We start from the raw sequence: 15,420 nt of genomic DNA, 5'->3' as shown, positions 1-15,420 counted from the left end.
TTCCATTCGGTCGAAATACAGAAAAATGTAACTCCAGCTGAAATTTACCCAGGCTAATACATAACACAACATGGGAATGTAAGTCAACTCTAAGAATGGGATTTCCTCCTTTGTAAGCACAGAAAAAAGAGGGAAATTACGCGAATATTTGCAATTATTGTGTCATTTAATGCAATCTTGCGTCAGCGTTAAAAATCATCAGTTCATTTTTCATGTGGACCAAAAGTCAATACTTATTCAAGATAACTAATCACAGTTCTGACATTAAAAACAAAGAGATCCTAATGAAAGATGGGACCCACCTTTTATAGGGACCACTTTGTGTTGCTTTGTTTTAGACATCTCATCTATTTATCAAATAAACGTTTAAATCCTGTTAGATGTTGTATGCTGTCTAATAGTTCATGTAAGTGGTTTCTCAAAATTATCTCTCAAAGTGTTAAAACCTGAATTCCCATCTCAACCAAAGCTATACCACCTCTGTGACCTCTTTAGTGGCGCTGCAAAACAAGCGTTAAATCCATGATTATTTCAGGTCGAGCAAAAGCAGAATTTAGCCAGCGATGGATACTCCTTCTTGATGCAGTCGCTCTGATTACCGTATTTGTTGATTCGGCTGATTTCTCCACTCAGTTCGTACTCCCAATTCTGTTCGGAGACATCCCGACGGACATGGACCGTGGATTCGTACACACCACCTCCTGGCCTTGTTTCTATGGTAACCTGGTACGTCCTCCAGGTCTCCTCTTTGTCTGGGTGCAGATCTGATAACTTGATGGTGTCCTCTTGCATTTCTTTGAATCTGAGCATCTAAAGGCAGCGTGATAAACAATAAAAGAGAGTCAAGACAGAAGGGTATTAATAGGGCCTAACAAGGCTTTTTTTAAAAAAAATATCTCATCACAGAATTACAACACATCATGTGTTGCAGCTCAATGATCTTATAAGCCTGTATGGACGACATAGCTTTTTCAACGGTCTCTACGATTAGACAGACAAACCTGTCTACAGCGGCCACCAAAGGGAGACAAAAATATTTTGTAGACAGGTGAAAACAGATGACTTGATTTTAGTGGCCGTATACGGCAGGTGGCTGCTCAGGACAGGTGGTCGCTAATGTAGGTCTGACTGTTTACGTGTACGCAGTATATACTCTACATACATACCATACATATGTTAACACACACATGTGTATACACACACATACACACATACGTAAATACTTGTACGTACAAAATAAGTGAGCGCGAATATCCTTGCTCTCGTACTCTTTTAGTTTTGAGTGCTTTGTATGATATATATGAAAAGGTAAGGCTTAATAGCTTTTAACACATTATTAACAAATGTGTATAAAGGTTACATGTTTGTATGTGAGTGCAAACAAATATCATATTCAGTTATCAATATTTGACAACATCGAAACACAAACCATGATTTGTGTTTGTGTAATCTTAATGTTTCTTTTTTTTAAATGCATAGCTCAATACTGATGTACACACTGTATCAACCTGAAATAAATTGTACAAACAAGCAATTAAAAATCTATTAAATCATACAGATTTATGAAACATTAGAAATATAGAAATCAATTCACCTGTAATCAGATTTTCCTCCAAACTGTATTATTCAATTAATTTGATAAACACCAGTGACAATGAAAATGTCAATCATGATAAATATCTGTGACAATCTGTCACTCAAGGTGCTAAAGCAACATAATTACTCAACAACACAAGATAAAAACATGATTGAAAAAGATAACTTACATGAATTATAAAAACTAACAAAACCTAATTTACAAATGTAAATTAGGATGTCCTGTACTCCTTTGTGAACAGGTGTAAGTAAAGACATGACTGAAAAATCCTGAGGTTATGTATATTCCTAATACTACCAAGCAACCTGCTCCACATGGTTGGTGCTACATAAAAAGTATATATGTTGTAACCGAATTGACAATTCTTGTATCGATTTGTATGTTTTAATCTTTCTTTGTTGCTGTTGTTGCATACCCTGTATCACTTACTTACCATTATGCTTAGAGAAAGAAAAAAGTACAAAAGTCACATTGTACTCTTTTTTTTTCTGTATACGCAAATGTTGTATTGTAGTGTAAACTTTTGTCTTAAATAAAATGAAATGAAATGAAATGAATGACATGAAAATGCAAAAAACAAACATGAAAACCAAACCAAACCAAACTGTCTATTTTACAGTGTACCATTTACATTATCTCTTTGTTACCAAAAAAGATGAAGTGCATATCATGTCCTGTCGAAAAATGAAAATAAATTTAAACTCAACTGAATTTAATTGAACTGAATTTAATTGAATTTAACAAATAAAAAATGAGAAAATTACTAAATCACTGGCTACAATATGATATCGATACGAAATTATTTTGAAAGCTCAGCACTACCAGCGCTTAACTTTTTATACTTACTTGGTCGTTGTGAGCCATTCGGTACTTTGATGCGATGTTTGCAAGCTGTAAGAGAGAACACTTTTCCCGAGCATTACTGGTAATGCCATTTATAGTATCTACCGTAAAGCGAGCTGCACCATCAACCTGTGTAATAAAGAACAATTGATGTTAACAAAAGCACCGTCATATTTCAAATTATATCTTAATTTCCTTACATACCAAACACTGTGGTGATGGTGCATAGCCTAAACTTGTTTCAGGTAGAATAAAGAAATTAAAAAAAAGTGATTATGAGAAACTAACCATTCTGGACATGGTGGATAGAATCTGAAGAGTCTAAACATTTACCTATACATGGCAATGACAATCATATCATAATCATTGACATGATTAAACAATTTTGAAAACAACACTTAGGCATGGTGTGTTTATTACCTTTTAACAATTTACGCAAGAGCTGAAGAGCAGATTAATCCAATTACCAAATGGTTGCTGTGGTTAAAGGCAGGAAGGTATATGACAGTATACACTCAACGTGACATGGCGACTAATCATGTAATTGCCCAGTGTCCCTAGCAAATCGACCGGATCAACATTTTAGCGTAGTTGTGATGTAGTCTGGGTGCCAGAGGCTGAACCTTGTTTCACCGTCCACCCAATGTTTTTTGATGGTTTTAACCTATTTTGGGGGTGCTGAATCCGAATCTGGATGATGCAACTCTTGCATCCTTGAGGGTTTTGAGATATTCAAGATGGCCGCCAATATGGCCGCCCAAACCGGAAATTCCCATGTATTTCCTTCTAAATGGTGAGAAATTGAAAACAATTGATGGTTTTATCCTATTTCAAGGGTGCTGAATCCGAATCTGGATGATGCAACTCTTGCATCCTTGAGGATTTTGAGATATTCAAGATGGCCCCCAAAATGGCCGCCAAAACCGAAAATTCCCACGTATTTCCTTCTCAATGGTGTGAAATTGAAAATGAATGATGATTCTACCCTATTTCGAGGGTGCTGAATCCGAATCTGGATGATGCAACTCTTGCATCCATGAAGTTTTTGAGATATTCAAGATGGCCGCCAAAATGGCCTCCAATTAAAACCGGAAATTCCCATGTATTTCCTTCTAAATGGTGAGAAATTGAAAACAATTGATGGTTCAACCCTAATTCGAGGGTACTGAATCCGAATCTGGATGGTGCAACTCTTGCATCCTTGAGGGTTTGAGATATTCAAGATGGCCGCCAAAATGGCCGCCAATTAAAACCGGAAATTCCCATGTATTTCCTTCCAAATGGGGAGAAATTGGAAACAATTTATGGTTCTACCCTATTTCGAGGGTGCTGAATCCAAATCTGCGTGATGCAACTCCTGCATTGTTGAAGATTTTGAGATATTCAAGATGGCCGCCAAAGTGGCCACCAATTAAAACCGGAAATTCACATGTATTTCCTTCTAAATGGGGAGAAATTGAAAACAATTGATGGTTCAACCCTAATTCGAGGGTGCTGAATCCGAATCTGGATGATGCAACTCCTGCATTGTTGAAGATTTTGAGATATTCAAGATGGCCGTTAAAATGGTCGCCCAAAACGGAAGTTCCCATGTATTTCCTTCTAAATGGTGACAATTTGAAAGCAATTGGTGGTTTTTATCTTATTTTGAGTGTGCTGAATCCGAAGCTGCAGGATACAACTTTTGTATCCTTAACGGTTTAGAGATGGTAAATATGGTCGCCAAAAATGACCGCCAAAAACGGAAGTTCATAGGTAGACCCCCTATGTCCTTCTAAATGGTGTAAAATATAAAATAGTTGGTGGTTTTATCCTATTTTGAGTTTGCTGAATTTGAAGCTCCAGGATACAGCTCTTGCTTCCTTGAGGGTTTCGAGATAATAAAGGTGGCCGCCAGAATGGCCCCCAAATGGCCGTCAAAAACGAAATTGTGCATGTAAGCCCTATACTACCTTCTAAATGGTGTAAAATTGAAAACAATTGACGGTTTTACTCTATTTTGAAGGTGCTGAATCCGAACCTGGTTGATGCAACTTTTGTGTTCTTTTTTAGGGTTTTGAGATGTCCAAGATGACCACCAAAATAACTGTCAAAAATTGGAAAATTTTATACCCTATTCAGCACCGTGACCCTCGAAACTTGGTTGTTTAAATTTGTCCATTCTTTACGGTTTTTAGACGTCCAAGATGACAGCCAAAATAAGTGGCAGAAATTCCAATGTTGATATATTTTTTCTTAATTGTGAAAATTTTAAAATAAATTGATGGTTTTACCCTATTTCGAGGGTGCTGAAGGTCTTTGAAGGTTTTGAGACATCTATAAATGTCCTGTATAAGCGGAAACTCCTTAACATTTTCTTATACTTAAATGGTGAAGTCTTGTGCTCTAACGCGAAGCGGGGGATTAAACCCAGGGTGAAAAGCAATAATTCGTATTCTTACATTCAACTCAGTTGAGCGGATTTGTCAAATCAGCCAAAAGTTTTTGGCATCCAAAATGACTGTCACAATGATATTGTGATATACTGAGATATTCCGATATGTCTCAAACGGAACTTTAACTCGTACTGGAAAAAAAGTGATATTGACATCATACTGAAACGTACAAACACAAAGATACGACTGAAAATTCCTTTATGCATAATTTTTATAAAATAATGCTTGTGGTCGCCAATATGGCTTAACAGATGTGAAGTTAATCCTTTTCGGCTATCAATAGAGTAAAATCGAATTATAGCATGCTGGTATTTGGTATTGAAACTTGTCTTGTATTCTGACGAGTCTCGCCTCGTATTTTTATGAAACTTGTCTCATATTTTGATTGCGTCATTGGAAATGGTTGCATCCATGACCACTATAGTAGATATCAATAAGGGTAATTTCAAACAACGGCGTAGCCAGGATTTCATCTTGGGGGGGGGGGGCGGTTAGTCTGCGAGGGAGCGAAGCGACCGAGCCCGAGCGAGCGGAGCGAGCGAGGGGGGGGGGGAGGGTGTGGGAGGGGGGTGTCCCCCCTCCCACGGTAAGAACTTTTTGCATTTGGATGTTGTAAATGGTGCAATTTGATGCATGTTTTTGCGCGTTTTATCGACGTGAAACAGTCCCACTTGTTTATGGTAGCAGTTTATTTTGATGTAGATTATTATTGAACAATTGCCTATAAAATGCTATGATTTAGATACATTTCTTGTATTAATTCTTTTCACTGAATATCATGAACGCGACTGAACCCGAGCGAGCGGAGCGAGCGAGGTGGTAGGGGAGGGTGTGGGAGGGGGGTGTCCCCCTGCCACAGTAGAAACTTTTTGCATTTTGATGTTGCAAATGGTGCAATTTGATGCATGTTTTTGCGTGTTTCATCGACGTGAAACAGTCCCACTTGTTTAAGGTAGCAGTATATTTTAGTGTAGATTATTATTGAACAATTTGCCTATAAAATGGTATAATTTAGATACACTTCTTGTATTAATTCTTTTCACTGAATATCATGAACGCGACTGAACCCGAGCGAGCGGAGCGAGCGAGGGGGGAGGGGAGGGTGTGGGAGGGGGGTGTCCCCCCTCCCACAGTAAGAACTTTTTGCATTTTGATGTTGCAAATGGTGCAATTTGATGCATGTTTTTGCGCGTTTTATCGACGTGAAACAGTCCCACTTGTTTAAGGTAGCAGTATATTTTAGTGTAGATTATCATTGAACAATTTGCCTATAAAGTGGTATAATTCAAATACACTTCTTGTATTAATTCTTTTCACTGAATATTATGAACGCGACTGAACCCGAGCGAGCGGAGCGAGTGAGGGGGAGGGGAGGGTGTGGGAGGGGGGTGTCCCCCCTCCCACGGTAAGAACTTTTTGCATTTTGATTTTGCAAATGGTGCAATTTGATGCATGTTTTTGCGTGTTTCATCGACGTGAAACAGCCCCACTTGTTTAAGGTAGCAGTATATTTTAGTGTAGATTATTATTAAACAATTTGCCTATAAAATGGTATAATTTAGATACACTTGTTGTATTAATTCTCTTCACTGAATATCATGAACGCGACTGAACCCGAGCGAGCGGAGCGAGCGAGGGGGTAGGGGAGGGTGTGGGAGGGGGGTGTCCCCCTCCCACGGCGAGAACTTTTTGCATTTTGATGTTGCAAATGGTGAAATTTCATGCATGTTTTTGCGTGTTTTAACGAGTTGAAACAGTCCCACTTGTTTAAGGTTGCAGTATATTTTAGTGTAGATTATTATTGAACAATTTGCCTATAAAATGGCATAATTTAGATACACTAGTCTTCTTGTATTAATTCTTACACTGAATATCATGAACGCTGTCTGTTCAGCAATCAAACAGAAAAAGCATGCACACGAGGGTGTATAGATAGGGGCATATCCCCTCCCACACGAAGGTGATTTTGCGTTTTCAAACCTGAAATTCAGCGATCTGGTGCAAATTTTTGGTGCAATACTTTTTCATCGAAGTGTTAAAATCACGGAATTTAGCTCTTATTCCGAATGTGCACCATCTGTGCGTATGTATAAAGTCTAGTGAGGTATAGAGCTTAGGGGAAGGGGGATTCCCCTTCCCGCTTGCGGAGCTTTTGCGTTTTTAGAATTGAAATAAAGCGATCTGGGTATAGCCACAGTCTACTTCTTTGCATGGCCGGGGGGGGGGGGGGGGAGCAGGGAGAAGGCGTGGGCGAGTGTTATCTCCACCCTTCCCTTCCGATGGAGCTTTTATCTTTTTAAGGTTGAAATTGAGATATCTCGTTTACGCATATTTGATGGAATCAACATTTGAGAAATCACCAAAAAAAAAAACCAAACAAACCTGATTTTTTTTTTTTGGGGGGGGGGGGCTGAGGGAGGAAAGGGTCGATTAAAAGGGGAAATTCCCCTTAAGATACATGAGGGAACCTTCAGTTTTCGGAATATAAGTGATAAGTCTTGTGCACTCAGAATTATTCAGAATTTTTTGTAAATCTAAAAAGTGTACTTGGCTATGGAAAGAGGCACAGAGGGGGAAGGTTTGGGAGGGGGATACCCCCTCCCAAGCACGAGAGATTTTGCATATTTCGAATTGAAATTCAACGATCTGGTGCACACTTTGAGTGAAATATTAAAAAAAAATATCTTATTTGATGAAAGGTTGTAAAGGAGACCCGCTTCATGTGCATGCATACAGTATACACGCATTTTTTTTCCGCCTCCCAAATCCCCGGTCCAAATCTTAGGGGGGGGGGCGACCGCCCCCATCGCCCCCCCCCCCCCCTGGCTACGCCAGTGATTTCAAAAGCACTCTGCGCGATTATGATATTCGTAAGTATAACCTGGATTATCAACTATTACCTTACATGTTGTTGTTTGGTTTTTTATTCAGTTTTTTTAACAATGCGTTACCTGTGATTTGTCCATCCCCTCTTGTGTGTTTGTTATATATATATATATATATATATATATATATATATATGTAAATATACACACATATATATATATATATATATATATAATGTAACATCATATTGCCGAAAAAAATAATGAAGCATAACTATAAAAATGTCCAACTCGTGTCTCCAATAATGTCATCAAGACCACCAATACAAACCAATTAACCAATTTGAGTGTTCATGGATGAAGAGATTTGAACTGCAAATGGATTAAGACAGGTAATGTTGGGTAATTTCAGTAAACTTCTCTACATCACTATCACAATATGATTTAGATGTACCGCTTGCACACTTGTATCGTACCAACTCAAAGATATCCGGTAGAGCTGGTTTCACTGTATTATACAGCAATTTCAAACTGTTCCATTGACGAAAACCTGAAATCTTTCAGTCAAAACTAAGATAGGGTAAAACCATCAATTGTTGACAATTTCTCACCATTTATAAGAAGGAAATACATAAGAATTTCCGTTTTGGCGGCCATTTTGGCAGCCATCTTGAATATCTCAAGGTGAATCATCCAGATTCGGATTCAGCATCCTCGAAACAGGGTAAAACCATCAATTGTTTTCTATTTCTCATCATTTAAAAGCTAATTCATAGAAATTTCCGGTTTTAATTGGCGGCCATTTTGGCTGCCATTTTGGCGGCCATCTTGAATATCTCAATACTCTCAAGGATGCAAGGGTTGCATCATCCAGATTCGGATTCAGCACCCTTGAAATAGGGTAGAACCATCAATTGTTTTCAATTTCTCACCATTTAGAAGGAAATACATGGGAATTTCCGGTTTTGACGGCCATTTTGGCGGCCATCTTGAATATCTCACAACCCTCAAGGATGCAGGAGTTACATCATCCTGATTCGGATTCAGCACCACCAAGCTAGGGTAAAACCATTAATTGTTTTCAATTTCTCACCATTTAGAAGGAAATATATAGGAATTTCCGGTTTCGGCAGCCATTTTGGCGGTCATCTTGAATATCTCAAAATCTTCAAGGATGCAACAGTTGCATCATCCAGATTTGGATTCAGCACCCTCGAAATAGGGTAAAACCATCAATTGTTTTCAATTTCTCACCATCTAGAAGGAAATACATGGGAATTTCCGGTTTGGGCGGCCATTTTGGCGGCCATCTTGAATATCTCAAAACCCTCAAGGATGCAAGAGTTGCATCATCCAGATTCGGAATCAGCACCCCCGAAATAGGGTAGAACCATCAAAAAACATTGGGTGGACGGTAAAACAAGGTTAGGCCCAAAAAGTGGCTTTGGCACCCAGACTAATGGAAGCGTCCAAGGAGAAAGGAGAGAAGAGCCACAGAAATCATACAAACAAACAAACACACACTAAAGAAACGGACACATGTAGCACTTGCACAGTTCATTCAATGTTGACTTGAAGTTTTACTAGGTTGTTCAAAGCTCTTTTCTGGTCCGTTGTTCTTCCTGTCGCTTTACAAGTTGCGTCAACTTAATGACAAAAGCTATGGTTAATACGCCAACATCTTATCTCGGTCTCCAAAGTAAACTTTTTGAAGATGAAGGACTGAAATCTCTCTGAAATGGCCGCTGGAGGTAGGTATCTTCATGGAATGCTCAGTCCCGTATATAGACTGGTCAAGAGCCAACTGTTAAACCCCTCGACGTTGATCGTCATGCAATAGCGCAGCTCTCAGTGTCACCCATGTCCAATTCTTAATTAGTACCACTTGATGAGTTTGCTGCCGGGGTACCACGCCGCTCATCATAATAACTTGAATCTTTTAAACTATACATGCTGCAAAACGTACGAATTTTCAGAATTACCTTTCCCTAAGCACCAAAGTGAAGAATTTATTGGCAGGCATGTATACTTGCACGTGGCAAACGGTTTAGCTTTCATTCAGTATAGATAATAAGAGACAGCGAGCCTTTGGATCAAAAGAAAGTAAATGAAAAGCAGTACTTGTTGAGAATAGGCTCTTTGGACAAAAAAGTTGAACCCCATAAATTATAGAATTCAGAAATATCACAAAGAAAACATTTATATTATCACGTACACATAACCACATTTCAAATAACAAGAACTAAAAAACAAAAAATGTTGTGGTTGAGCGCAATTTAACATGGAAATGATTATGTGCTATTTTCAGGAAAGACAAGAACATTGTGTTGCAAAAAAAATGCAAAATACAAGGAGGGAGAGGAAAAAAAAGGGAGGCCGTGAATAATTACTACGGATCGAAGGATAAATGTCAAGGAAGTGGATTGCATTTGAATACAAACCGGTAGGGCAACATTGATCAATCTCCTTGAAGATTTTGTTTTTGAGAAGGAAGAAGAAGGAGATGTTGATAATGTTAATGATGATGAACAGGAACTGGGATGGTGGACATGTGGCGGTTACAGCTCTCCTGATGACAAAATGACTGAGACAAGTTTGAAAGGAAGTTCTTGTTGTTGTTGCTTTTAGTACTAATTTAGTCCTGCCGAAGGTTTAACGTTCTTTAGATTTTAACAAGAGATAAAAGAAAGAATGACGTATTGGACATGATGGTATATCTCGCCTGCAGGCTTACCAGTTCATGTTCATCTGGTCTGGTTTCATTCCACCCCATGCAGGCGCACCAATGGGCAGCAATGTCCGCTTCTCGACAATTCCTTCCAAGTGGTACCTCTGTCGACAGCAGGCTGAATGCCCTCCTCGACAATGTCCAGTCCCTTTCGCTGAAGTCGATGACTGACCGCAGGGTGGCGTGGATGTCGAATGGAGTGGTCAAGCGGTCAGCGTTAGTAACCAAGTTTCGATACGCTTCTGGATACCTTTGTCTGAAAATATCTGGCAGGACGATGGCCATGAACGGAAGACGTTCCTCAAGTTTACCCTGGAAAGTCTGGCGAACTGTCTCGTAGCGAGATCCGTGGTCTCCAAAGATTACAAGGATGGTCTGGTTGAGGGCGCCTGACTCCTTGGCTGAGTGCATAAACGTGAGGAGATCTTGGTCCATGACGCTCAGGATGTTCAAGTCATCGTGCGTTGGGTCTGTGAGAAAAGAGAGCCCAAACTTGAGGTTGTCGGGATACGATGTCATGAAATCCTGGAGGTATCTGAACATAACAATATGCACTGGATCTGGTCCAAGGCAGTATCCGTTCTTGTAAGCATCCATCTCCCTCCAGAACGTCCGCATGTAGTAGTCTGTTGGCTGTTCTTTAAACCCTGTCAGCCTGTAGTTAAACAAACTTAGATCAGGACGATCCTCGGCGAACATTGTGACATAGCCAGCTTGCTCAAACTCCTTCCACACCAAAGGGTAAACATTGACCGGGGCGCCCCCTCCGCGCTCCGTGTTTGGCAGCTCAGATTCGAATTTCCCTGTGAGCATTGGTATGAGAGCCCCTGTGGTAGCATCGCCAACGATGTTGTAACTATTTAGGAAAACAGCCTGAAGTTCTTCCTCCATATATGCCAGAGATTTTGGTATGTTACGAATGGCATTCATCCTGGACGTGGAATCCATGCCCAACATGATTACATTCAGACCAAGTCCACTCGTTGTTCGACGTTGTTTATTCTTCGCACGTATCGATATTTCGGGATCATCCTTGATGCGTGCCAAAGAATCAGTGTGGTCAGTAAATGATCCATCCCCAAGAGGACTTGGTATCGCACATTTAACGGTGAGGAAGTCCGATCGTGGTCTATCATGTTCACTTTCCCTGTTTGATGGTGTAAAACTGACGTTTTTTCCATCAAAAAAGTAGTCCCCGAGCCGTTTCGTTTTTTGGATATTATCGTCCACCCGTGCAGGAAAATGGACCGAGCAGCTGTCTGGATATCTGCTCAAGTCGAAGTGAATCATGTCGTCTTTGATGTATGCCAATCTGAATCCTGTGCACGTCATGGGTTGTGATCTCTTGAGAAGGTGCTCTATACTGGAGTCACGTGGATTTAACTGTGGCGTAATGCAGGCCTTTTTGTGAGCCTGTGCATCTCCCCCCTGCCACACACGCATCGCTGACCAGATAAAACCTGGGGGTTTACGTGAATTTGGACCCCTGTAAACTCGCTTTCCTCGATTCGTACACGTAATGAAATTCAAAATCAGAAGAACATACCCGAGAAAGATTAGCGCCAATGCGCAGACGACAAGCCACGTTCGTAAGAACTTGGTCATTCTTCTTACCTGGCCTACATGACCTATGGGAATACGCGTTGTATAGAGGCCTAGGTGCCCAGTGACTCAAGATGATATTGAGCTCATAACGTTGGTCAAGCTGTTTTCAATTCTCACGTGGCTACTTACGTCTTCGTTGCAATAACTATAGGCCACACAGGCAACGCTTTCGAAAACTAAGACCGGTTTTGCATGAATGGCTCTTCTATACGACTGTAATCCTTCTCGGGGTATGCGTGTTCCTACAATACTGACTATATACTTCCAGTGAGGCATATTTTTTGTGAGCAAAGTGAGTTTTTTTCCTCTGCCTGTGTGACACTCCTAACGACACTCGTGTCATTGGGAATCACTTAACCATTCGGAGGTGGTTAACACAACAGTCGTGAGCCTACTTTGAAAAATTCACTTTGTCGATTAATACCACTCTGGCAACGATCATGCCAAATACCTTGCCACAGCGTCTGTACACTCATCATGATTATGTCAATAATTGCTCATCTCATAACGTGGAGGCCAGGCTCAGTTGTTGTTTTTTTTCGCGAAATTAAAGCATGCGTGCATTGCATGAAGAGAGGGGACGCCTGCTTGAAGGACTGGACCCTAAAAGGAATTGAATTGGGATTAAATTGAATTGACTTTGCATGCCATCGGACGTGCACGATTTAAATATCTGTTCAATTCAACGATAGAAATAGGTGTCGCGCTGCCTTTAAGCATCAGTATCATTGGAGTATGAAGCAGACATTAGTAAATATGCTATATAGTTTCTCCATTCACCATATTCTATGCAAGAAAAAAAAAACAGAACTGGGGGAACGTTACGCACTTAGAAAGTAAATGTAAGAATGAAAGGCACTTGTAATGATGTAGTAATTCTGTAGAATTAATACGAATACGAATACAGCTATATTGTTATTTTTTCACCGTGTAGGTATTTGTAAGTGTGTCATTACCTGCCGTGTGTCCAGAGTAGGACCATGGACCTGGTGTATATGTCAACATGTCCTTTATTTTACTTATCAATAAAGACATAAGACAATAAAGATCGCAACAAATACCAGCGTGATGTCTTTATACGATCCTTTTGTATTCATGACAAAATTGTTTTTCAAGTTTCTGAAATAATAAAAGTTATAAAAAGATTTCACAGTAGGGCCTAATGGTAATTTCCTTTTCTTTGTCTATCTCTTTATAATGTACAGCTAACGATAAATAGATGCGAGTTCCGAAGAATTTAATAGTTCAAATATTTTGGAAGCGGTATATCGAAGCCATGGGAACAGGATTGAATTTGGCACAACTACCTTCGAAAGCAGTTTACCGCTGCCGTTAAGGCTCCTGTACGAATTAAGAATATTAAAGATAATGTGACAGAGGAAAACGAGAGAAGAGAAAGGTGAAAGTAAGTATAAAAAAAAATGGGAGAAGGAGGGATGGGTGGAAGAGGAGGTGAGAGAGAAAAGTGGGAGGAGGGATCTAGGTAGTCCATGGGCCAGGCCAGATATTGGTACCATCTGAGGTGGCAAAACCTTTTTGGTGTCATTTTGTTTGTCGGGCATAGATATGCTTATTAAGCTATGATGGCATTTCCAAATGAGTAGCTTAGTCATAGTAAATGAATTTTTAACCAATTTGGTCTCGTTGTTATATCCCTATACTTCTGAATCGAAACTAACCGCTATACAAAGAAGAGCACTGTCTTCTGTATGTTCCATAGAGCTGTAAAATGCAGCTCTATGGTATGTTCACAGGTGTTCTATTGTAAACGCGGTGCGCTTAGTCTTTATTCAAGGCAGCGAAGGGAATATCCAAAGGTTATGATGTCCACAGCGCTTAGTCTTTATTCTAGACGGCGAAGGGAATATTCAAAGCGTATGATACAGTGTATATCCTTTTATCTAAAAACAACAACAACAACAAAAGCAATTCCTCGTGAATTTTACCGTATCTTTCAATTATTTATCATTTTCCGGCGAAAACGCTACGGTGAAAACGCTGATACCACGCCAATGTCGCTTTATTTCCCTCCAACAATATAAGATATGCAAAAACAATGTACCGGTACACTACAATACATTATAATGAATGATATTGTAAATGAACAGAGTGATTTTTGTTTAAAACTGATGTATTTGTTGATAGGGTAGTATAAAAACAGTATAGATAATCCCTTTTATGAGGAACTTAAGATATGATAACGGTACATTGGTCTAGATAAAGACTAAGCGCACCGCGTGACAGCTGTGGACATCATAACCTTTTGGATATTCCCTTCGCTGCCTTGAATAAAAACTAAGCGCACCGCGTTTACAACAGAACACCTGTGGACATACAGAAGGCAGTGCTCTTCTTTGTATAGCGGTTTAGTTTCGATTCAGAAGTATAGGGATATAAAAACGAGACCAAATTGGTTAAAAATTCATTTATTATGACTAAGCTACTCATTTGGAAATGCTATCATAGCTTGATAAGCATATCTATGCCCGACAAACAAACTGACACCAAAAAGGTTGTGCCACCTCAGATGGTACCAACAACCCATTTTTCGGGTCTTGGCCCATGGACTAAGGTGGGACAGGAGCGAGAGAGAATGGTTTAACATTTTCTCAATTTCGGAAGGATCAGTATGCGAAAATACAAAACTCTGTCGTCCATGTATTATACAACAATTCTCTGCTGTAAAACTATATCATTGATATATCACAAACAATACAGGCCCCAAGATAGAGCCCTGTGGAACCCCATGACTGTAAATCTGAAAGTGCAAATATGGTTGAATTGAAAAAGGTTGCCACTTTACGATTTGTTAAAGGGGCATTGCAGACGATTTTCATAATTTCACATCATGTAGTACATAAATCAACAGTTCCATGTATAGACTTGTGGAATTTATTGCGGCCTTTGAGCAAAAACAAAACAAAAAAATACCCAATAATCTCAAAAACTTGAACAAATTACACTGAACAGTGTTGGTGACTTAGGTGCCTCAAATATTTCAGAATCGTAGCAGTGTTTGTTATTCCATGACAATACCGCTTGCTTAACAAATTCATCTGTGTAGAATCTTTGCATGCCTTCTTCATTTGTTCTGCTTCATAGAGCCCGAACTCGTCCATTCTTATAGTGAGGCTGCCATGTCATCATCCTTGTTCATTGTAATCATTGTTATAACTTTTGAAAACTTTATTATTCCTCAGCACTGTCACTATAAATTCTTAAAATCTATACTCAGTATAACCTATTTATAGTTGTTTAAATGTAAACGTCTGAAAAAAAAAAAATCCAGTGGTCCCCTTTAAATAGATGTGAAACCAAGCAAGACAGGCGTCAGTTAAATCCATTTGCTTCAGCTTTGCAACAAAATGAACGGGTCCACCGTAGCAA

General features: G+C 39.5%; 1 protein-coding gene across 1 annotated transcript; it reads right to left on the bottom strand.

Annotated features, from left to right (window-relative positions):
* Positions 1–531: 531 nt before the first annotated feature.
* Positions 532–11,871, bottom strand: LOC139744566 (uncharacterized). The gene is made up of 3 exons (XM_071655002.1): positions 10,435–11,871; positions 2,444–2,569; positions 532–810 (listed from the first exon to the last, which is right to left on the bottom strand). The coding sequence occupies exons 1-3, from the start codon at positions 11,869–11,871 to the stop codon at positions 532–534; spliced, it is 1,842 nt and encodes a 613-aa protein (XP_071511103.1).
* Between the last annotated feature and the right edge of the window lie 3,549 nt (positions 11,872–15,420).

This window comes from Diadema antillarum, unplaced genomic scaffold, assembly GCF_040938485.1.
Source record: "Diadema antillarum isolate AM-2024a unplaced genomic scaffold, OU_Dant_1.0 scf00000035, whole genome shotgun sequence".
Lineage (NCBI taxonomy): Eukaryota > Metazoa > Echinodermata > Echinoidea > Diadematoida > Diadematidae > Diadema > Diadema antillarum.
Note: the sequence above shows the minus strand (reverse complement) of the source record. Positions and strands in the feature narration are given on the sequence as shown.